General features: G+C 43.3%; 2 protein-coding genes and 1 non-coding gene across 3 annotated transcripts in view; 1 reads left to right on the top strand and 2 right to left on the bottom strand.

Moving 5' to 3' along the window:
• Positions 1 to 21,710, bottom strand: part of RAB11A (RAB11A, member RAS oncogene family) — a 63,466-nt gene extending 41,756 nt beyond the window's left edge. Inside the window, exon 1 of the mRNA XM_068275018.1 lies at positions 21,539 to 21,710. Within this exon, the coding sequence (XP_068131119.1) occupies positions 21,539 to 21,578 (40 nt within the window). The 5' untranslated portion in view covers positions 21,579 to 21,710. The remainder of the gene's footprint in view (positions 1 to 21,538) is intronic.
• On the bottom strand, positions 8,603 to 10,871 carry LOC137561178 (lamina-associated polypeptide 2, isoforms alpha/zeta-like). The gene is made up of 2 exons (XM_068272438.1): positions 10,753 to 10,871; positions 8,603 to 10,302 (listed from the first exon to the last, which is right to left on the bottom strand). The coding sequence occupies exons 1-2, from the start codon at positions 10,858 to 10,860 to the stop codon at positions 8,917 to 8,919; spliced, it is 1,494 nt and encodes a 497-aa protein (XP_068128539.1). The 5' UTR covers positions 10,861 to 10,871; the 3' UTR covers positions 8,603 to 8,916.
• A 462-nt stretch (positions 21,711 to 22,172) lies between the features above and the next one.
• On the top strand, positions 22,173 to 22,244 carry TRNAQ-CUG (transfer RNA glutamine (anticodon CUG)). The gene has a single exon. It is a non-coding gene; the product is annotated as a tRNA-Gln (tRNA).
• Positions 22,245 to 22,584: the final 340 nt, after the last annotated feature.

Genomic DNA, 22,584 nt, shown 5'->3' with positions numbered 1-22,584 from the left:
GCCCTGACAGACATTTTGTTAGTCAAACCTTTCTATTGTTGTGGTAATCCAGAGGTCTACATTAGGGCAAGCCATTATTATGGGGAACATTAGGTGCAGAATGAGGTCTTCCTGCTGAAAACCAGAAGCTCGGGTCTACAAATGAAGAAAATAAGCAGCTCTACATATTTTGAGCTATCAGAGCAGGTTTAGTGTGGAATTTTCATTCCAGTGTTCCTCCTCTAATCAGTGCACAGATAAATGCAATTGCCACAAGTGAGCAGAACCTGCAGTCAGGTTATAATTGTTTGAGGGCTCGTTTCCACTATAGCGAATCCGCATGCGGGCACTGCATGAGGATTCGCATACTTAATGTTAGTGGATGGTGCTGTTTCCACGTGTGCGGCGGCGTTTTTCGGTGCGGGGAAAATCTGCACGACAGGGTCGTGCAGATTCGCGTGCGGCAGGAATGCGGGCGAATCGCCGCTAATGTATTCAATAGGGAAATCGCATGCGGCTTTGTCATGCGGATTTCCCCGCGATTTCGCATGAAAGCCAATGGAACTTAACACAGGCAGTGACATGGTTAAATTCGCATGGCTCCTTGCCATGCGAAATCGCGGGTAAATCTGCATGCGGAAACGCAGCCGCATGCGATTTCTTCAGCGGTGGAATCCAGGCGATTCCGCACCGCTACAGTGGAAACGAGCCCTAAATGCTTTTCAAAAGAATCTTGAAGCTGAATTCCCTGATTTACAAAGCACACTATACTGGTGCCCTCCAGCCTGGGCGGAATTCCTGCGTTCCCAGCACTGTCATATTGGCATCTAGGGAATTGGGCACTGGAAGTCAGAACACTTAATATCCTGAAAGATGTGCCTGCAGTTCACCTAATCTGACCCTAGACGCCCCTACCTACCCTAATGTCAGCCCTGACCTTTCCCTACACTCCACCTAACACTTATAGCTCATACACGGGTTACAACTGTCGCCGCAACCACATGGCACGCGCGTGTTGCGGCGACAGGTCCCCCGTGAGTATAACGCGAGGAATCCTCGGCGATAGCTTCCGCCGCATCTCTGTCCCTCTGTGCGCTGTGTGTACGGCTGCTGCACAGAGGGACCTGGCGACGAGCTGTCGCCGCTTTTTTTCCTCTCTCAGTCTCTCCTGCTACATTTGTGCCTCGTGTGTACGAGGCATTAGGGCCACAGCATACTTGTGTGGTTTTCAGCAAATATCAGTCTAAGGGCTGGGACCCATTAGAGCATTTTTGGCAGCGTTTCATGATCGCTTTTAATCTCTAGAGATTTCCCAGAACGCTTGGCCAATGTAAGTAGATGGAGCAGATCCCACTAAAGTTATTGCGATTAGGGAAATCGCAGGACATGCAGCATTTGGGGAGCGTTTCCACTCTAATGTATTGTATAAGAGCAGGGAAATTGCTTCCAAAATCACTGACAAAGTGCTACCAAAAGTCATTAGCGACTGCAATAGCACTTTGTGGCAGGTCCCAGGCCTAACATTGACGAGTCACTGAAAAATGCACAGAAGAGAGCACAAGTGTGCTCAGGGTTCAGACCAACAGTTGCCAGCATTCGTGCAAAACATTTACTGTCATGATCCACCTCGCCGCACATTGAGAGGAGTGGCATGTTAATTGTGCAAGCACCACAGTCGTTAAATTTTTTTCCGAGGCGCTACACGTAGCGTCTAAAATCAGCTGCAGTTCCGTATTCCCCTAGGGGCCCAACACTTCAGGACAAACCAACGAGAATCTATGCCAAATGCTTTTCTGCTTGGTAGCAAAAGTGTTTGACATCGATGAAGTGAGACAACAGTCGCCTGTGTGAATTGCTACCTCACTCTAGATCACTAATGATTATGGAAAAATTGAATAGACATGCAATCACAGTTAGATACGTACCAAAACTTTGCAGCAGTCAGATACAATAACAGGCAGCTACTGAATCGGATTATACTGCTGCTACGTTCCACTCTCTGATGCAAATTCTGGATCTGGTCAAACCAGTATTCACTTATTAGTCAAATTATTTGCTCTGCACTTCTCATCGCTAATACCCAGGCATCCCCGACTTTAACCTGCTACATACATTATCCCCGATTTTTTGGCTAAACTTCAACGCAAAGCCCTAATTCACCCTCCCAGATATATCATTGTCATAAGCGTTCTATGCCATTACTCTCACATTTTTTATAATTGATGCAGCTGTTCCAGAGATATTATTAAAGTGGATCCGAGCTAAACTTTTACTCATTGCAGAATTGTGTTCCTTTCATATAGTTTAGAAGGCATTCCTCAAGCCAAAACAAGCCTTGCCCACAGCTTCTCTAGAGTGCCTTGGCACTTTGAGCCTTAGTAGCAAGGGCTTATGGGAGCTCAGTCTTGGCAGGAGGAGGAGGTCACTAGCCAGAGATTTCAGAGGCAGAGGAGAGGGGAGTGAAGCTTTCACAGGCTGAGGGCTGGAGTAAAGATCAGCTTGCCTGTGTGTAATGTGAAAAACAGAACATGGCCACTCATTGTATCACAGGAATAAAGCAAAAAAAACAAAACAAAAAAAAAAACTATTGAAGCTGCTTGCAGCTATATATGCTGTGTAAACTTTCTAAACTTTAGATAGGATATATAGACAAGTTACTTGTTATAGTTCATTTTTCATCTCGGATTCGCTTTACGTTAAAAGTCAGTCACATGGCCCAAGTAGTACAGTCTGTAAAGGAAAAATCCTGGCAGTGATTTTGCTGCCAGTATTCAGTTGGCCTTCAGCGATGACCTTTCATGGCTATCCTAACCCATAAAAGAATAGATGCATGCCTGTCAGGAACTTGCAGCCATGTGACCACTGTCTGGTTCTTCCACTCCCTATTGTAAGTGGGGGTCCCGCACATCAAAGTCATAACAGCGTCCTTTATTTTATTTTTTTTAGTGCTGCCAGATACTTTATTACCTTGCAGTACTCTATGATGGGGGGGGGGGGGGGGAGGGGGGAGTTTTACTTTAAGGGTGCATCCTAGTGTATTGGTTGTTGTCTGCAGGGATCCGGGCTTGACGTCTTGGGTGACAGTTTGACGATTACTGTATAGACACCTTGCTGGACTACAGCTAGCAATTTTGTTCTAGTTGTAGTTCATCCTGTTGCTAAGAAGGAAGGAAGAATGACAGTGCACGAGGGAGTGGCTTCTGTCAAGTGGGCTAAGGAGGAGAGCATTGCTCTCAGTCATGATGATCCAGCACTTTAGATCTTTCGCTGACACGTAGGGACAATTGTACACACTACAGTAAGTTTTTGGTTGAGCCTGCCCCAACTGGTTGCCTCTGCCAAGAACACTTAAGCTCCTTACATATGCTAAATTAGAGTCGGCTGAGACAGATAACTGCCTCAGTCAATCTCGCCTGCGTACAGCAACCCGCTACTACCCTCGTCCGGCCACTGATCCACCAGACGGCTCAATTGGGCCGAGCGATGGCTGATAGCTTTGTTCTCACCACTCCCCTGCCCACCACATGACATCACACAAGCACCGCTGTCATCTCCTCCAACCCGCCCAAGATTGCAATGAAACGTTTAGTTAGTGCATAAGCTAACTATGCATCTATACAGCACAGGCTCAGCGATGTCGCCTCAGGGAGAGGGTCCCAATCCCCGTCGGACGACATCAAATGAATGTGTGTACGGGCCTTAGAGACTGAAGTGAAAAAAAAATTATGATATAATGTATTGGTTGTGTAGTACGGATAATTACTAGAACATTAGTAGCAAAGAGAATATTCTCATTTTTATTTACAGTTAGTTTTTTTTTTATAACGTGGCATCATTCTCTAATATTTGCAGTTTACACACTACTCAGCATTCTGAATTATTTTACTGAGCAGGCCAGTGAACTTTTGAACTGTTCTCTGCGAAAGGGGGGGGGGGGGGGGGACGACGACAATACAGTGCCAGACACTTGAGATAAGCTTCAGAAGACAGCTCTATGGCTCTTTTGTATAGATAACGACTGGAGTTATCTTAACTCTTCCTGTACTGGAAACAATATTAGACTTATGTCTCTGCTCCTAATGTTTTATTTCTTAGCTGTACTACACATACAAATAATTTTTTTTCGCTTCAGTGTCTCTTTAAGATGTGTACTTGCCTTATAGAAATTAGAAAACCTAATCAAAGGGTCCAGAATAAGTGTGCTGGATTTGGTTTGAACTCAAAGTTCCTCTGCAAATCTGTTTCTGACCCCGATCTTTAGACAGTGCTGCTCAGCTCCTAGCCAAGCAACATGTTCTGCTCTATGGAAAGGAGGAGACTAAAGGAAGACTGAGCACCACCTGCTGTGGAAACTCTGAAATATGTTTTCCATCTACAGAAGCAGTTGTTGCAAAAGAGAGCCATACCACTGAAGCGTTAGAGGGGCTAATCACAGGGGATACCTGATGGTCACCTGGGATGATCACAAATTATTGCTTTAGCCAAAGAAAATCTTAATTATGGCTTGACACTCATTCTGTAAGAGTACTCTCCAGCAATAGGCTAAAGGTCAGAGATATCTACTGTTCTAAAGTAGACTGGCTATGGAATAAATCCGACAAGGTGACTAAGCAGACTTCAATAGCTCACACAGGCTGAGACAAGCAGGTGAAAAATTCTAGAGGGGTGTTAATGTGAATTCACAAGTTATGCCCTCAGGGTTTTGCCTTATGTTGGCCCTTCACTACAGAACAGTAAAAGAAGTTATCCTGCCAGGAGCCAAACATTCCAGTCACAGATGGGAGGATGTGCAATCTGATCGGTGAGGTGTGCCGAGACTGCTAGACGTGGAGACGTTTAGTGAAGTTCTCATTCCAATGAAATAACATTCCAGATTTTAAAAAGGAAATGCTTCACTGTGAAAAGCATGATGATGTACTTTTCTTTCTAGATCAAACTTTGAACTTGCCATAGATCATGAGGCCTGTTAGATGGGTGCCAGGAAGTGTGATGCAATCCAGCATGCATCAATGACTTCAGAGGGCGTGTTGTATGAATCACTGAAGTCACAAAGGGATGACACCCAACGTGGAAAGGTGCAGGGCGGCTACCGAGAGCCTAAGGCTCACCCTAAACCCAGAGAAAGAAAGCTCCATGCAAAAGCCACATACTAAAATATTATCACAGCATTAACCCTTCCTGAATTACTCAACTGGAAAATATACTCCGATTTCAGCTAAACTGATACACCCCTATTCTGTAGAAAAAAAGCCCTGAAAGAAGAGTTAGCAGAACTTCGAAGCTTTCAGTTTTTATGTAACTGGGCTACTACAATTTTTAATTAAATTACGCATGCAAGATAATAGGTGTGAAATACAATCCTATAAAGCAAATCATAAAAAACCTAAAATCGGGATACATAACAGCGCCCATGAAGAGCAAGGTTTCACTTCACAAACCTGAGTCCCATCCCTGAAATAAGGCCAAGTACACACCTGATCCCAGGGTTGCCTGAAATGAGCCTTCATGACTGCTATGGGCAACTGATCCTTGTACATCAATCTACTTGGGTCTCTGCCAAGGAGCTAGTTCTGCCCTATGAAGTGGGAATATGCACAAGTGCCCTACTGCAGGAAAAAGCAGCTTGAAACCATTGTTAGTTACCTGGTAACTTCCTTTTTAGTAACCTCCAGGACAGGTCCACCCTGAGACGACATAGGCTCCTCCCAGGAACAGGAAACATCCACGTAGAGTACTCTATAAATTTTAAACTGACACCCACAACTCCAGTCAACCACAAGAACTGTTACTCATAGCAGGTGTCCCCATCCATCTAACAATCCATAAGGCATACGTATATATATATATATATATATATATATATATATATATATATATATATATATATATATATATATATATACACACACACACATCTCTATACCTCTATAAACGGGTGGGTTACGGACCTGTCCTGGAGGTTACTAAAAAGGAAGTTACCAGGTAACTAACAATGGTTTTTCCAGTAACCTCCAGGACAGGTCCACCCTGAGAAGATAAGCAAGAATCTTACCAATTTTAGGGTGGGCTTACTGCCTGCAGAACTTTCCTTCCGAATGATTGTTGTCTTGCAGACATCAGATTCACCCTGTAGTGTCTTGAGAAGGTGCCGAGACTTGTCCACGTAGCCGCTCTGCAAATCTCTTCTGGCGTTGCACCCGCTCTGTAAGCCCATGATGTGGCAGCTGCCCTAGTAGAGTGGGCCCTAACTGTACCTGTTAGTGAGGTTCCTGCTAACTTATAAGCTTCCTCTATAACCAACTTTATCCATTTGGCTATGGTTCTCTTCGACATTTTCTTCCCCTTTGTAGCCCCTGAGGTATTTATGAATAGAGCTCTTGATTCTCTAAACTCTGCTACTCTTTCCATGTATGAAATAAGACATCTCCTGACATCCAATGCTGGTTCTGAATTAAATGAAGGTAACACAATTTCCTGTGATCTGTGAAATGTTGTCGTTACTTTGGGAAGAAATTCCTCACATGTCTTTAATACTACCCTATCATTAAATATTATACAGAACGGCTCATCACAACCTAACGCTTCCAGCTCACTTACTCTCCTCGCTGAAGTAATGGCGATTAGAAAGATAGTCTTCATTGTAAGAAGTCTTAAAGGAATCTCCGATAATGGCTCAAAAGGTTCCTCTTTCAATACCTTTAGTACTAAAGATAAGTCCCAGCTGGGAACTTTTCTATTCACTATGGGCTTCTTTCTCTCAATGGATCTGAAGAACTGGATTATAAGGGGGTCCCCTGCTAACCTTATATCCAGAAAAGTAGATATTGCCGCTACTTGTACCTTTAAAGTACTTAAAGAAATATTCTTTTCCACACCATCTTGTAGAAATTCTAATACCGTAGGTATTATATCTCCTGAAAATCCCGACTGTTCTTTCCACATATTGAAGGTTTTCCAATATTTTAAGTATATTTTCCGCGTCACCTTTTTTCTACAATCTAATAGTGTACTTATGACTCTTTCTGAAACCCCTCTCTTTCTTAACGGAGACCTCTCAGAAGCCAGGCAGACAGGTTTAGATTTGGTATACAGTCTAGATTTCTTCCTGATTTGCTGGATAGTGTATCCCTGTGAGAGATTCTCAATGGACCCTCCAACCTCATTTTTAGAATCATCGGATACCAACTTCTTCCTGGCCAATCCGGTGTTACCATAATGACTGTTACCCTTGTCTGCATCAGTTTCTGTAACACCCGCGGAATAAGCTGAATCGGTGGAAACGCATATCCCCTCTCGAATGTCCAGTTCTGACTGAGTGCATCCACCGCTTCCGCTCCCTCTCTGGGATTCAACGAATAGAACCTCCTGCATTTTGTGTTTGACTTGTTTGCGAACATGTCTATCTGGGGACGTCCCCACATTTTTACTAGACTTTTGAATACTCTGTGTGATATTTCCATTTCCGAGTTCGACAGGCTGTGTCTGCTTAGGAAATCTGCCATGTTGTTTAGAGATCCTTTTAGATGAATTGCTGACAATGACAGGAAATTCTCCTCTGCGAGTATCAATACTTCCATCGCCAGATCCAAGAGCTTTTTTGATCTTGTTCCTCCCTGTCGATTTATATAAGCCACAGCGGTCGTGTTGTCTGTCCTGACTTGAACATGTTGGCCCTTTAATATCTGCAGACCCTGTACTAGTGACTCTTTTATTGCTCTTAATTCTCTGTAATTTGAAGACTGGTTTCTTATCCACTTGGACCACAGTCCCTGCATCACTGTTCCTTCCAGATGGGCTCCCCATCCAATTAGACTTGCATCTGTGGTGATGTACTTCTTGGCTGGAACATTCCATAATCTTCCTTCCGTCAGAATTTTCTCTGATAGCCACCAGTCCAGCGATCTCAGCACTTCTGTTGGACATCTTATCTGCCTTTCCAGATCCTCCTGTTTTTTGTTCCAGTTTTGCATCATCCAAAACTGTAGATGTCTTGTGTGCATCAGGGCCCACTGAATTGCTGGAGATGTCGAGGTTAAGAAGCCCAGCACCTTCATGATTTCCCTTATTGACAAGTCTGGATCCTTGTTGCACTCCTTTATGATTCTTCTTACCTTTGTTATCTTTTCTGTTGTCAGATAAAGTCTTTGTGTCCCTGAATCTATCAGAACTCCCAGAAATTGTATTCTTGATGTTGGTTGAAGAATCGATTTTTCCCAATTGATTATCCATCCCAGAGCCTGTAATTGTTCCAACACTCTCGCTGTGTTCCTTTCTGCTTGCTGGTATGAATCTGCTACTATCAGTAAGTCGTCCAGATAAGGAATTACCAGGATTCCTTCTGTGTGGAAATACTTTATCACTTCCCCCATTACCTTCGAGAAGATGCGTGGGGCTGATGATATTCCGAAAGGTAGAGCATTGAACTGGAAATGTTGAATCAACTTCCTTCCCTTTACCGCAAATCTGAGGAACCTCTGGGATGACTCTCTTATTGGGATGTGCCAGTAAGCATCTCTCAAGTCTATGTTCGTCATTACGCAGTTGGGGGTTAGTAAGTTTCTCACAGAGAATATTGATTCCATCCTGAATCTTTGATAAGATAAAAAGGGGTTTAGAGGCTTGAGGTTCAGAATTAGTCTGAACTTGCCCGTCGGCTTTTTTACCATAAAGATCGTCGAGTAAAAACCCCTTTGTATCTGATTGCGCGGAACAGGGACCACCACTTTTTCCTCCACCATATCGTTTATGATCTTTCCCAGGGCCTCTTTTCTTTCTTTGTCCCTGGGAAGAGGAGTAGTGATGAATCTGTTTCCTGGCAATGACTGAAATTGAATCCTGTATCCTGTATTTATGAGATTGAGGATGAAATCGTTTCTGCTGACTTTTGTCCACTGGGAATAAAATCTCATTAGACGACCCCCAACTTTTTCTCTGGCGTCACTTCCTTTCTTGAACGTCTGAGCTTCGAAAAAGAAAGTTCTTTTTTGCCCCCTCTTTGTTAATTGCCCAAGGCTTCCTTCTTTGTTGAGGCCTTTCTTTATTCTCCTGCCTATTTCTCCTGAAGAATCTCTTATTCTGCACAAATTTCTTCTTAACTGGAAAACTCTTCTTCTTGTTAGAAGTTCTCTCCAATATCTCATCTAGTTGTGCTCCAAATAATAACTCACCATCGAACGGTATATTGCATACTCTTGCTTTCGAAGTCTGACTGCCCTCCCAATTTTTGATCCATAAATTGCGCCTGGCAGTATTAATTAAAGCTGTTGTTCTCGCATTTATTCTTATATTCTCTGCTGCCGCATCTGTAATATAGTCAGTAGCCCTAGACACCACATCTAACGACTCTAGTATGTCTTCTTTAGAAGCTCCTTTCTGAACATTCTCTTCCACTTTTTTCACCCATAATGCCAATACTCTTGCTACACATGTAGTAGCTGCTGCCGGCCGAAAATTTGCACCAGCTGAGGACCAGGCTTTTTTCAGAGCAAACTCTACTTTCTTATCTTGTGGATCTTTGAGATATCCCAGATCTTCAAATGCTAATTCGTTCTGTTTGTTAACCTGCGAAAAAGCCGCATCAAGCTTGGGACAACGATTCCACATCTTAACATCATCTTCTTTAAACGGAAATCTCTTAATAAATCCTTTAGACATAAATAGTTTCTTGTCCGGATACTTCCACTGACTCATAATTGTATTTTTAGTAGAAATATGAATGGGAAAGGTTAGTGGTTCCGCTGGTTCCATTCCCTGGTATAGCCTATCATGTACTGATATGTCTTTTGTCTTCTCTGGCTCAATGTTAAGAGTCTTATTGATCGCTAAAATAAGTTGCTCTGTGTCATCCGCCGGGAATCTAAATCTAGAAACTTTCTTAGGATCTGACATACTATCCATACTTTTTACGGAAGATGCATCTGACCCATCGTTATCCTCATCCTCTTCATCTATACCCTCTTCTTCTGAGGACGAAATAATACGTCTCTTAGATGAGGCCTTACTCTTGTGTTTATCAGGTTGTTCAGGCTGTGTGGTAACAGCCTTAGGATCAGGGGTTAAAGGTGTAGCTGTACTAGTCCCAGCCTCCATTGCATCGGCAGGCGGAGCAACTGCTGCCGTAAAGGCTTCCCTTATTGATTTTATTGTCTCTGCCATCTCCTGTTTAACTGCAGACATGATTTCCTCCTTCAACCCTCCTGACTGTTCCTGAATTAATTTCATAAAGCAGGCCTGACAAAACTGTTTAGTATATGTATGGGCAAGTTTTGTATCACAGAGCGGGCACCGCCTCCTTGGTCTTGAAGGATCAGCAGATTCTCCGCCCTATAATGACATATAAAATAATACACAGTCACCATCCTGTATCAATAATGGGGAAGAATCACCCAGGTGACTTGTGTTACAGCATTGTGATACAAAAGATAGGTTTCCAAAACCAAAAGGGAGAGGCAGATTCAAAAGGAGACTAGTATGCATTAACAGAATAGCCTAAGAATCATACAGCCCGCCTCTAAGCCATTCACATAATGTAATATGTTGTGTCATATTTGACTATACATAGCAACAATACAAAATCAGCTTCGCACAACTATATAGAGGCCACCCGTGGCCTAACAGCCTGTAAAATTCATCTAAAATTCAGTAAAATTACATTCCCCAAGCAGGCATAGACAGGGTTTGCATATAAACATGTCTTGGTAAAAACAGACCTCAGCATAGACGCGGCGTGGCTCATACCATTAAGGTCTCCAAGCCTCCAGCCCGTCTACTCACCTTTCCTGGCTCCTGCTTAGCGTCCATCCTGCTCCGCTCAACAAACAAACTGCCGAGCCCTGCAGAGTTCCGACGTCTCTTCACCGCGCCGACCGGAAGTGACGTCATGTAAGGGCGGAAGTTCCTATACGGAAGCCGCCATTGAGGGCAAATCCAGCCAACCCTCCGGAAGCTCAGGGACAGCCCTCACACCACTCCAGCGCGCCAACGGCCTCTGCCTTCTAGTGAATCACGGACGCCGCTTGCTCCTCTTAGATCCACCTCAACTCGGGTAGCCATAGGAGCGCCGAAGACAGGTACCTCCATCTTCTCTCTAGGGATCCAAAACCACCTCCAGGCAGGTCCCCCTGATACACCGCCAACCTAGTCCCAGACACACCTGATCTGAAGGACCGGCGAGCGGCATAGAGCACCCTTGCTTTCCTGGAACAGGAAACGTCAACTGGAGTTGTGGGTGTCAGTTTAAAATTTATAGAGTACTCTACGTGGATGTTTCCTGTTCCTGGGAGGAGCCTATGTCGTCTCAGGGTGGACCTGTCCTGGAGGTTACTGGAAAAATGGTCCTTCTAAATGGCCAATTGTGTATGATCACTCTGCAGACATTGCAGGACACCTGTACACAAGTCCGCAGACAGCCCTAGAGAGCTTTTTTGATCAATTTGGGAGCTCTGACAATTGCAGGCGCTTTCAAAAACTTTAGCTAATGTAAAGGTGGCCATACACATAGATTTGCAGCATATTTGAGCATCAGATTTCAGTCAGATGCTTGTCAAGTTGAATCTGACAGAAATCTGATGTGTGCCACACACTAGGAACTGATTTCGAATAGATTTCAGAATGAACTCTATTTGAAATCGATCTAAATGCATTCTTGGACCATTAGATCCAATGCAACTCTATGGGCCATCGATCTGCTGCCAGCAGCAGAACGACCTAGATTCTCCATCCTGTCAGATACAGGCTGCAAATCGATTTATGAATTTAATGGCATTGATTTCTGATCGATTGATTCTATATAATCAATCTATCAATCGATGGCAGGACATGCAGCATTTTGTGAGCGTTTGCACTGTAATGTTAAGTACTGGAACATGGAAAAGGCTTCTAAAATAGCTTACAAAGAGCATGCACAAAAATGCTAGCAACTGTGATTTACGCTTCCTAATGTGTTCCTGGCATAATACTACATTTTAGGAAACTACTATATGATGCTTTTTTCTTTATAGCAGTGAGGTTGTTTTATTCAACAGCTTCAGAAACTGCTATACAAAATTCTCAGTGAAAATGCTGGAAATTAAGGTGGTACGAAAAGAAAGGCACACAATCACCTGCAAGACAACTGACCCGAGAGGGATGTGGAGGCTGCCATATTTATTTTCTTTTAAACAATGCAAATTACCTTAATGTTCTGCCGATCCTCTGCCTTTAATATGGTTAGCCACAGACCCTGAACAAGCATGCAGATCAGATGTTTGACTGCATTTGCTGCATGCTTGTTTCAGGTTTGTGATTCAAACACCTCTGATGCATGAAGATCAGCAAGATGACAGGCAACTAATATTGTTTAAAAGGAAATAAATATGTCAGCCTCCATATTTCTCTTACTTCAGGTGTCCCTTAAACATCTATTATCAGCCATCTACTAAACATTTGCACAATAGTTAGGAATTTAGTTTTTGAAAGTAGTGGACTAGCATAGGCTCTTGGGAAAGTTATAAGCATAAGTTTTCCATTACAAAGCACCTTCTTGCTTGAGTACAATCGTTCTCTGTAGCAGGGCTTTTCAACCTGTGGTACGCGTACCACCAGTGGTACTTTGCTGTTGGCCAGGTGGTACACACCAGGTTTGCCTGCCACTTGTCCTGGTCCCATCCTGCCTCCATAAAGTTCAGCTCCCCCTCGCTCGCTCCTCGCTGTGCTGCCCTTCGGCATGTACTTCAGACCTCAGATAAGCGGTGAAGAGACAGCCAGGTTAATGGTGCACAGTGACAGTCGAGTTACTGTTGATCTGAGGTCTGAATTATTCTGTAGGGAAGCACAGCGAGGACCTTGGGGGCTAAAGAGGCTTCCCCCTTCCTCCACAGTACAGTGGATCCAGCGATAGGACGCCCTGAAGATCTCCTTGTCAGCATACCCGCATAAGCAGTAGCAGCTCTCCGCTTGGATTCTGGTGGAAACAGCCGAGCCTGATCAGGTCCACTCTACTGCACATGCGCACGGGTGGTACTTGTAAATTTTCAGGTGATAAAAGTGGTACAATTAGTCAAAAGATTGAAAAGCCCTGCTCTATAGCATAGTGTGCAGTAGCTACATTTAGGCTAATTTCACACCAGGACGTTGCGTTAGAGGGGGCGTTAAGGTCGCATAACGTCCCCCTAACTCAACGCCTGGTGGTGCTGGATCTGGACGTCAGAGTGAGCCGCGTTGTGCAGCTCACTCTGGCGTCAGTGATGCCGTGATGCGCACTCTTGTGCGCATGCGGCATCACGTGGTCCCGCCGGCCAATCGCCGCACAGAGCGGCTGCTCCAGGAAGTAAACACTGCACGTCATAACGTGCAGTGCATATTAATTAGCCATGTGCCTGGCCGCTCTCCGCTCCTCCCCAACATTACTGAGCATGTGCAAGCAGTCTAACGCGGCTCAGGCACGTCCAAAGTACTGCATGCAGTACGTTGTCTTGTGACGCAGCGTTACAATGTAACGCAACGTCCGCACTGTGAACAGCCCCATTGATTTTTCATTACTGTGCGGTGGGCTGCGTTACAGGCTGCTCTAACGTGCGCCTGTAACGTCCCACTGTGAAACCAGCCTTAGGCTACTTACACAGTAGGACGTTGCGTTTGATGCGACGTTAAGGTCGCACAACGCGGCCCTAACGCAACACATATACACTTTCACATTGCAACGTTAAAGTCACACGCTACAAAATGTATTTACTATGGAACGAAAACAGCGCATACGGAACATTTAAAAAAAGGAGGAAAAAAAATGACTTAGTGAGCATGTGCCCTTAAACAGGGAAAATGGCAGCTTCATCAATTACACTAAATAATTAAAACTGTGGCATGCTTTGCTTTTGTAGGGTTACACAAAGAATGGTCAGAACGTTGTGTTAGGCCTTGTTCACATAAATCGCTATCGCAAGCGATGAGCGATTTATACTGTAATGTTTACAGCTCTTTTCGCTTTTGCTCAGCGATTATTTTTTTCACTTCCTGACGTCAGGAAGTGAACTCTTTAACCCGGAAATGAATAAATACAATGTATTTATTCATAACAGGGCTTGGCAAATCGCTATACAAAGCGCTTTTTCAAGCACTTTGCGATTTCCCTTTACCTTTGATTGAGCCAAAGCACTCAGAAAATTGTACACGTATCAAAATGCTTACATATGAACATTCTCATAGGAAAGCATTGCACAACTGCTTTTAGAACAATTTGCAAAATCGCTAGCGCTTAAAAATAAATAATAAATAAATAAGCAAACAGTGTGAACGAGCCCTTAAAGGACAACTGTAGCAAAAGGTCTATGGAGGCTGCCATATGTATTCCTTTTAAGCAATACCAGTTGCCGGGCAGCCCTGCTTATCCTCTGCCTCGAATAGTTTCAGCCATAGCCCCTGAACAAGCATGAGGCAGATCAGGTGCTTTTGACATTATTGACAGATCTGACAAGATTAGCTGCATGCTTGTTTCTGGTGTTATTCAGACACTGCTGCAGTCAAATAGATCAGCAGGGCTGCCAGGCGACTGGTATTGTTTAAAAGGAAATAAATATGGCAGCCTCCATATTCTGCTCACTTCAGTTGTCCTTTAATCCTGGTGCCTGAATCCCAATTGTGGAAGTTTCCCTTGCTTTCAATCCCTGTGAAAGTTGAAGAAAAGACAAAGTGAGTTGAAGTTCACAATTTGGTCCAAGCTGGGTTAGCGGTTACTTCTTCAGAGGTGACAACGCCTGTCTTGCTAACAGCTGTAAAAGGATTTCCCTCTCTGTGGGCGGAGTTTCCCTATAACAATGTGCTGACATCGGTCTTTGTCAACAGGCACAAGAGATCATGGACAGTTTATAAGCATACTTTATCTTCTGCAGCTACCTCTATTGGACTAAAGTTATGTAAAGACATTCAATCTCAGTTGCACTAAACATTCATTAGGTGATCATTAGCAAAAGATTTCAGGATGGCCACTATACAGACTCATTGCGTGGCAAACGCTGAGCTGAGTTCTCTTCCACGGAGTGGGAATATCAAGCTGCAGATGAGAGTAAAGCACACTGCTGTAGGAAGAATGATACCATAGTGCTCCATTATGGTGGATTGCTAACCAACATTGTGGACTGCTACTTCAGATGGTAGTTTTTGCAAAAGACGATTAAGACTAGTAGTCACTAAAATGCATCAATAAATATCTCGCATCTGTACGCACAACAGCGCTACTGAAGACTTGGACCTTCTCTCCCTCTCTCTGCATAAAACAATACATGTCAAGCAGGGAGTGAAGCAGGCGTATCTGTAGTAGGATCATTGGCATACTGTTGCCCAAAAAGATCGCAAGACTGTTTTGGACAACAGTTGAGATGGGAAGGGTGGTAGCTGTGTGGCCTTTGCATCAGGGCTGTGGAGTCGGAGTCGTGGAGTCAGAGTAATTTTGGGTGCCTGTAGTCAGAGTCGGGAAAAAAATGCTCCGACTCCTAATGAATTTAAACTGTAATTAAAATAGAAAATGTGATAAAATGTTCTATTTCTCAGATGATAGTCATCATAAATAATTTATACATACAGTAATAGCTGTGCTTAGTTCACAAAAATGAAATAAACCAATCAAAATTAGTTACTTGTGCTGCTTCAATAAAGCAGTCCTCGTATTTTTAGTAAGTCAGATATACATATCTGATTGTGACTGTATATATGATGTGTACACAGGAATCTCTTATATATACTAAATAACATCTATGCTGTAAGTATAAAGCCTGATGTGTAGCCGTGTCACTAATAGAGATGGTCAATGAGATGGAAATAATTCTGCATTGATTCTGATTTATGCAAATGTACTCATTTGCTCATGAAATCAAATAATTTGGCATGTTAAAATTTGGTTTGGTGACTACGAATTAAATGGTACCTGAGAAGGATGAAAAGTGTTATACATACCTGGGCTTCCTCCAGCCCCCTTCAGGCTAATCAGGCCCTCGCTGTCCACCTCCACTACCTGGATCTTCTGCTATGAGTCCCGGTAATTCAGTCAGTCAGCGCTGTCCGGCCACGTGCAGCTCCTACAGCCAGGAACATTCTGCACCTGCGCAATAGTGCTGCGCAGGTGTAGTACGCTCCCGGCGGCGGAGCGTGTGCATGCGCACTACGACAGACTGGCTCAAGTACCTGGACTCATAGCAGAAGATCCAGGTGGAGGAGGAGGACAGCGAGGGACTGATTAGCCTGAAGGGGGCTGGAGGAAGCCCCACGTATGTATAAAACTTTAATTTCATCTGTCTCAGGTTTACTTTGTTACACAGTAGTACTATACTCTACATATGCACTCTTCATAGAGCTGCAGGGAATCCACTGAGAATGTTGTGCACATTGAACACAGAGGTGTTGTCTATCACCCATAAACCTGGTTCAGATTGTGCATGAAGAATGTGTAATAGAGGAAGAATCCCCTTAGTCCCCTGCAGAGTACCTGCACATCACTCTTACATGTACCCACAGTTACATTGCCTAGGGCCTGATAGATGTTCTTTGTTCCAGTCTGTACCTTTTACAAGTACTCTTACCAAGGACTAGTTTTAGTCTATGACTAAAGGGAATAAATATGGCAGTCTCCATATCCTCACTTCAGTTGTCTTTTAAAATTCCTAATGCTACGTACACACATGCGACAACGATCGTTCGTTAAGAACGACGAACGAACTTTTAATTGATGAAAGAACGACCTAAGTTAAGGTAGTTTTAAAATGTGTGTAACGATCTGATCGTTAGAACGAACGTTACATCACAGAAAGCAACTATTGCGCCTGCGCATAAAAATGAGAAGTTCCATGGAGAAATAGTGAAATGCGCATGTCAAGCCTAGTACGAACGATCGTTTCCAACGATGTACTACTTTTGCAAACGATCGTCGTTGGTTAAAATCCGCCGAGACAGAACTTTCTTTTGTAGCGATTTGGCTCGTTCGTCGTTTGCCTTAATAGTCGGTGGTTCGTTTTTTGTAACGATCGTCGTTGGTAAAGATCGGGGAACGATCGTTACAAACGACTATAGTCGCATGTGTGTACGCACCTTAAGCGTTGGCAGTTAAGAGACAAATTTCCTGTTACATACTTTCAATCAACAAGATTGTAATATGCAAATTAGAGTAGTCGGAGTCGGTGGAATCCTAAACTGAGGATTCAGAGGATTTTTGTACCGACTCCACAGCCCTGCTTTGCATTGCTGTGTTTATTCCCATTAGGAAGACTCCCACCAATTCTCTAACCGTGCTTTGCACTACCAAATTAAGTGTATACTGTTTTCCACTTGGAGAAATTCCTTTAATTCATGCTGTGTCAAAGTACAGAAAACGTACACAGCAATAAAAGGCTAGGTTCCCAATGGTTCTTCTTGTACAGTGAAGCACACAGTCAATGATAAGTATGCTTCACTGCCAATGCACGCGTTTTACAATACTGCACACCATTATGCCATGACACACCTGCCACACAGGTGGTACATTGCAGTGGAGGCAAGCCGCATTACTATGTGGCTTTTACCCCTCACCGCAATGCACCACTGTGAACTTAGCCTATAGCTACTTGTTCTGACCCTTGCCTGATCAAACCAAAATCATGTAAGCATAGCTGGAGTTACCGTACACTTTCTGATTTTTTTTTGTTAAAAATTAAAAACAAAGGTTTGAAAAAGTACCATATATAGGCCTGAGCTTCACATATCAGAGCTCCTATTAACCAATCACTGTAAAATGCTAAATCTCATCACAGCCTATTTCAATTTGTGACGAAAGATGTTTATTATAATTTTAGTTACAGTACTGCTCTTACATCCTAGTATATAGACCTAACAAAATATTTGGGGAACATCTAACAGCTAAGTACTCTCATTGTTTAAACTTTGTCTTCATAAACTGTCCGTATCAAATTTCAGATGGTTGAAAGGCAATGAGCGCAAGGAAGATGGTTAACTATTTGCATGCCCAGGAACTATGTCAGATTTTAAGTAACTAGGCCTACCTTGTTTTCCCATTGGTAACGTTTATATTTAACTGACCCAAAGAAACTCACACTAAGTAATAAGCTATAACTATATACAGAACATTTTTGAACAATAAAAACAGAGTAGTACTGGATATTTCTGCCGAAGCAACGTTTAGTGGATTGGGAGTGCAAGTATGAATAGGCATGAACCTATTTATTCCAGACCAAGTTCTTGGATCGCTGAAGGATTTCCGGTAACGAGAAAAAGACAAAGAATCTTGTGCAGGCCGGTGTTTAGCCAATCCCCCCCAACACACCCCACCCAACATTCCTTACTCCTGAGAGGTCATACACTGTTCCAGCCACTGACCCTGAACACAGCTCAAAGTCTCCCTTCACATTTAAACTTCCCAGATTATTTAGCTCTACTAGAGAAGGAGGATTACACTGCAGCACAATCCAGTGCAAAGGACAATTCCAGCCTGTATAACCTGGCAACTGATGAGAAAACAAACATCCAGCTCTACAATCTAGATCCAACCATTATACTGCAAGACCACTACATGAGTGATTAGCTACAAAGCATGTAGGGTTAACACCTGCACTTACAGCAGATAACACTGGATTGCAAACAGGTAACCAGTACCACATTTACTATAGAAAAATGAGGCGATTGTAACCAACAAAGAGCATTAAAAGGCTGCATTTATGAGAAATTATCTGGAATACAGCAGGTTAACAGATGGGAATGCAGAGGATTTTTGTGCCCTGGATTTCCGGGAGCTAATATACCGCATTCAGCTGAGGCCTACTCCTACCGATCCCTCCTCCATGCTGACATAGCTGCATTGTATATGCACAGCACAGATGACTGAAGATACATAGACGGTATCCCCCTGTCACTAGGGCTTTAACACAGGCAGGTATCTGATGAATCTCAGAAGTGAGCGGTACCAGTCGAGAGGAGAAATCTCTAAGAAATGAGGCCAAAGGAGCAAGGCCATGATCAGCACCTCAACTCAATCTACAAACCTCTAGCACAGACAAAAACACTTTCTGAAAAAAAAAAATCTCATCTACTGCAGGAGAGGATAAGCAATTATGCAATTTAATGCAGACATGGCTTTCAAGACTTTTTGGATGAGCCATTTATCCCACAGTTAAATACACCCATATTTTAGTGAGGAGAGCATGTTTGGCTTAGTGTCAAACAGGGACTCACAGAGTCTGGGTGGGGGGGGAGGGGGTTACTAAGTAATAATACTGGCCGTAGTATTATACAATGGCCTCGATTCATAAAACTGCCTGCGAGCGGGGAAAGTCGAGCGGGGAAACACCGCTGTCGGTATTTCCGCCTTCAGGGTGGTAATTCATAAAAATTTAGCTACTTGTGATATACGTGCGGAGATACTCCGCTGTAGGCAGGCGTTAGGCTGTCGGGAGACGTGCGGAAACAGGGGAAGCAGGCGGAATCCCTCCGTGCGGTGTTCTCTCTGCAGCTGCTTGGGAGGTCTGTCCCATTCACTGCAACGGATTCCGCACGCTTCTCGCCACATCAGAGGTAGCGGTAATACCCGTCCGCATACCGCTACCTCTAATCTTTATGAATTGACATTTGTTACTGTTGCTGTGATAATCACCGCGCAAGGCGGTGATTGATCACTCTGCTCGCAAATGTCGGCTTTTCATGCGGAAAAAGCCTTTATGAATGCATATTTTGGTGTGTGGTCGGTAAAGTGAGCGTTTTTTTGCATTTCCGAATGCGGGAATGCTTTATGAATCGAGGCCAATGTCTTCCAGAAATGTTATGTTGAGTTTGATTTGACAACTCAGTTTAATTCTACAATAACCACAACTTTGCACTGTCCTAATCAGATTTGGGAAACTAATCATTAATTAACCAACAGCATGCTTACCAAGCTGTCAATTAATTATTAAGAGAGATGTGTTGTAAAATTCAACTTTCCAGATTTTTTTCCTTTATTTTCTGGAATTAGAGGAAGCTGAACCTAAACTTTGCACAGGACTATTCAGACTTCAACAGCAAATGATTGTCATCTTGATATATTCATGCTATTAGTTAATCACCCCCTCCCAGAATCTGATTAGCACTGGCTCTGGTTCAGCTTTTCCTACTCAGAGTCTCTGCACAACAAAGTCCACTTCCATGTTCTTCTCTAACCATTAGCTTGTGAATCTCATTAGCGAATGTGTAAAGTTATAGAAGCTAGAGGAAGCAAATCATAAAAGTTCCAGCTCCTATAATGAAAAAAATGAGTTAAACCCTCATCTCTAATCTTCATTTAATCTTCCCACATCTTTGTAGCATAAATGTCTATCAGTACAATACACCCAAATTACATAAGATATGTTGGCCCTTATACCTCACAGGTAATTGAATGCAATATTGCATCAGATTGACGGATCCAAATGATAATTTCTAATGTCCAATCTGCTCCTGACCAATTTTCAGATCACTAGTACACAAAATCAATACCGTTATAGATCGGGAGCAGATCGGACCTGTTAGAAACTATTTCAATTTGCCGTTCTGAAAGAAGATTGTATAGTGTACACTTAGCATAAGGGACCTTTTATGTTTTGCTCTCAGTTAAAACTGAAAGAAAACGGATTTTCAAAGTAATGCCCATGTTTTCCTATGGCACGTTTCACACTTAATGCGTTTTACAATGCACTGCTAAGGAAAATAGTCTTCACAATGCACTGCTATGGAAAATACAGGTACCAAAGCGTACTAACGCATACTAACACACACTAACGCGTACCAACTGATTACGTATAAACGGGGCCTAAGGATCCCATTAATGATACAATCTTGACTTGATTGTGCATTCTTAACACTTTTATAGGTGGCCATTAACAATATGATTCTTCAAAAGTCAGATTCTCTGATTTGATTATATCAATCATTCCGGGTCACTTACAAAAGTAACACTTCTAATTCAATCAAATTAATGTAATCGATCTGACAAATGAATTGATTCAATCAATATTACAATCAAATCAGATAACAGATTATCCGAAGAATCAAATTGTTAATGGACAATTTTTGTAATAAGAGGGACTACCTAAGGCGCCCATTCAAAGTATATTCTCTCAACTTACCCTTCTGCTAATCAAGATTGTATCAATGGCAGCTTCACTGCACACTATTGTAAATGACGATGGTATTTAATGTGGCTGATACTGTCAAGACATTAATTCTGTCTGGAAGGCCTTTCTGTAGAAATAGATCTCAGGCATAGTATTTAGATACACCCATTCGGCGTGTGTATAGACTTCAGATGAGCCTGGTGGGTGACAGGCAGCAGTGACAGCGGGCAGGCCGCAGGAAAGGTGCCCCACACAGGTAAAGCTGTCACTATACGCCCCAATACCCGCCTACATAGCATGAGGAATGGTGTACGATGGCCGACACAACACATACACGATGGAAGAGCCGCACCTTCACACCCCTCTCGCCTGTAACAGTCATCAGTCGCCTCATCACCCCCACCCGTCACCCATTCACTGCCCCTCTCCCCTCCGGGCTCTGCCGTCCCCGGGCGCCCCCTCCGCAGCACGGGCGGCGCTACCTTTGAACAAGTAGTCATATTCATCGTCTCGGGTTCCCATGCTGGCGGTGGATGTAGTGCTCTGGATTCGCGGCTCTCGCCTACAACCGACAAAATGACCAGGAAGCCCGGCTCTAACCGAACCCCTCCCTGAAACAGGAACAACGCTTCCGCCCAGTCCGCGCCGGAAGCAGGGCTGCAGCACTTCCGGGTTCAACGAAGCAAATCGACGCCACCTTGGTACACCCTCCCCTGCCGTAATATTGTAGGCCAGTCAATTTCTGAGGTACTTCATTGGTGGGACGCCGTCCAGGTTTTACGGAAGGTCCCGTATCATGTTTGGTTAAAAAAATCTGCGCCGTGTGGTTGTGAATGTGATTTGTGTGGCCTCTGCGAGAGCTGCAAAATGGCGCTGCGTGCTGCAGAAGGTGCTGCAATATGGCGGGTGGAGTATAGGCAGCTGTGACACTGCGGCACTGAGGAGACCAGCAGTCACATCCCTCTCATACACCAACATGTACTCTGATAGTGACCTAGAGAACATCCATAGCACAACTTCTGATTACTGGTTATTACACGCATTCTGAGACATTAAAAACGATGGAGATGCAGCTACAGCACGCTAAGAAGTGTAACACTGAGTACAGCATTCAGTGGTTCCATGGTGTAATGGTTAGCACTCTGGACTCTGAATCCAGCGATCCGAGTTCAAATCTCGGTGGAACCTGAGGTTTTTTTTTCTCTCCCAGCTATTGTCTGCTTTTTACCAAAAAATTTTAATATTTTTATCATGTGAAATTTGTAATTAAATCCATACTATGTTCTCCAATAGTGAACAATATTTGTATTTCTTTCTACAAAGTCAAAAAACTGCAAACTAGTTTAAAAGGAACTGTAGTGAAAATAACATAATTAATAAAATTGCTTATTGTTTACAATATTCATTTATAGATTATTTAGTAAGTGTTTGCCCATTGTAAAATCTTTCCTCTTTCTGAGTTACAATCTGAAATGTATCACTGGTGGTGATATCTTTAGTTCTGCCAGGTGATCTGTACGGAATGTTC

Source organism: Hyperolius riggenbachi, chromosome 3 (assembly GCF_040937935.1).
Source record: "Hyperolius riggenbachi isolate aHypRig1 chromosome 3, aHypRig1.pri, whole genome shotgun sequence".
Lineage (NCBI taxonomy): Eukaryota > Metazoa > Chordata > Amphibia > Anura > Hyperoliidae > Hyperolius > Hyperolius riggenbachi.
The sequence above is the reverse complement of the archived record's forward strand: the minus strand, read 5'-3'. Positions and strand labels throughout refer to the sequence as shown.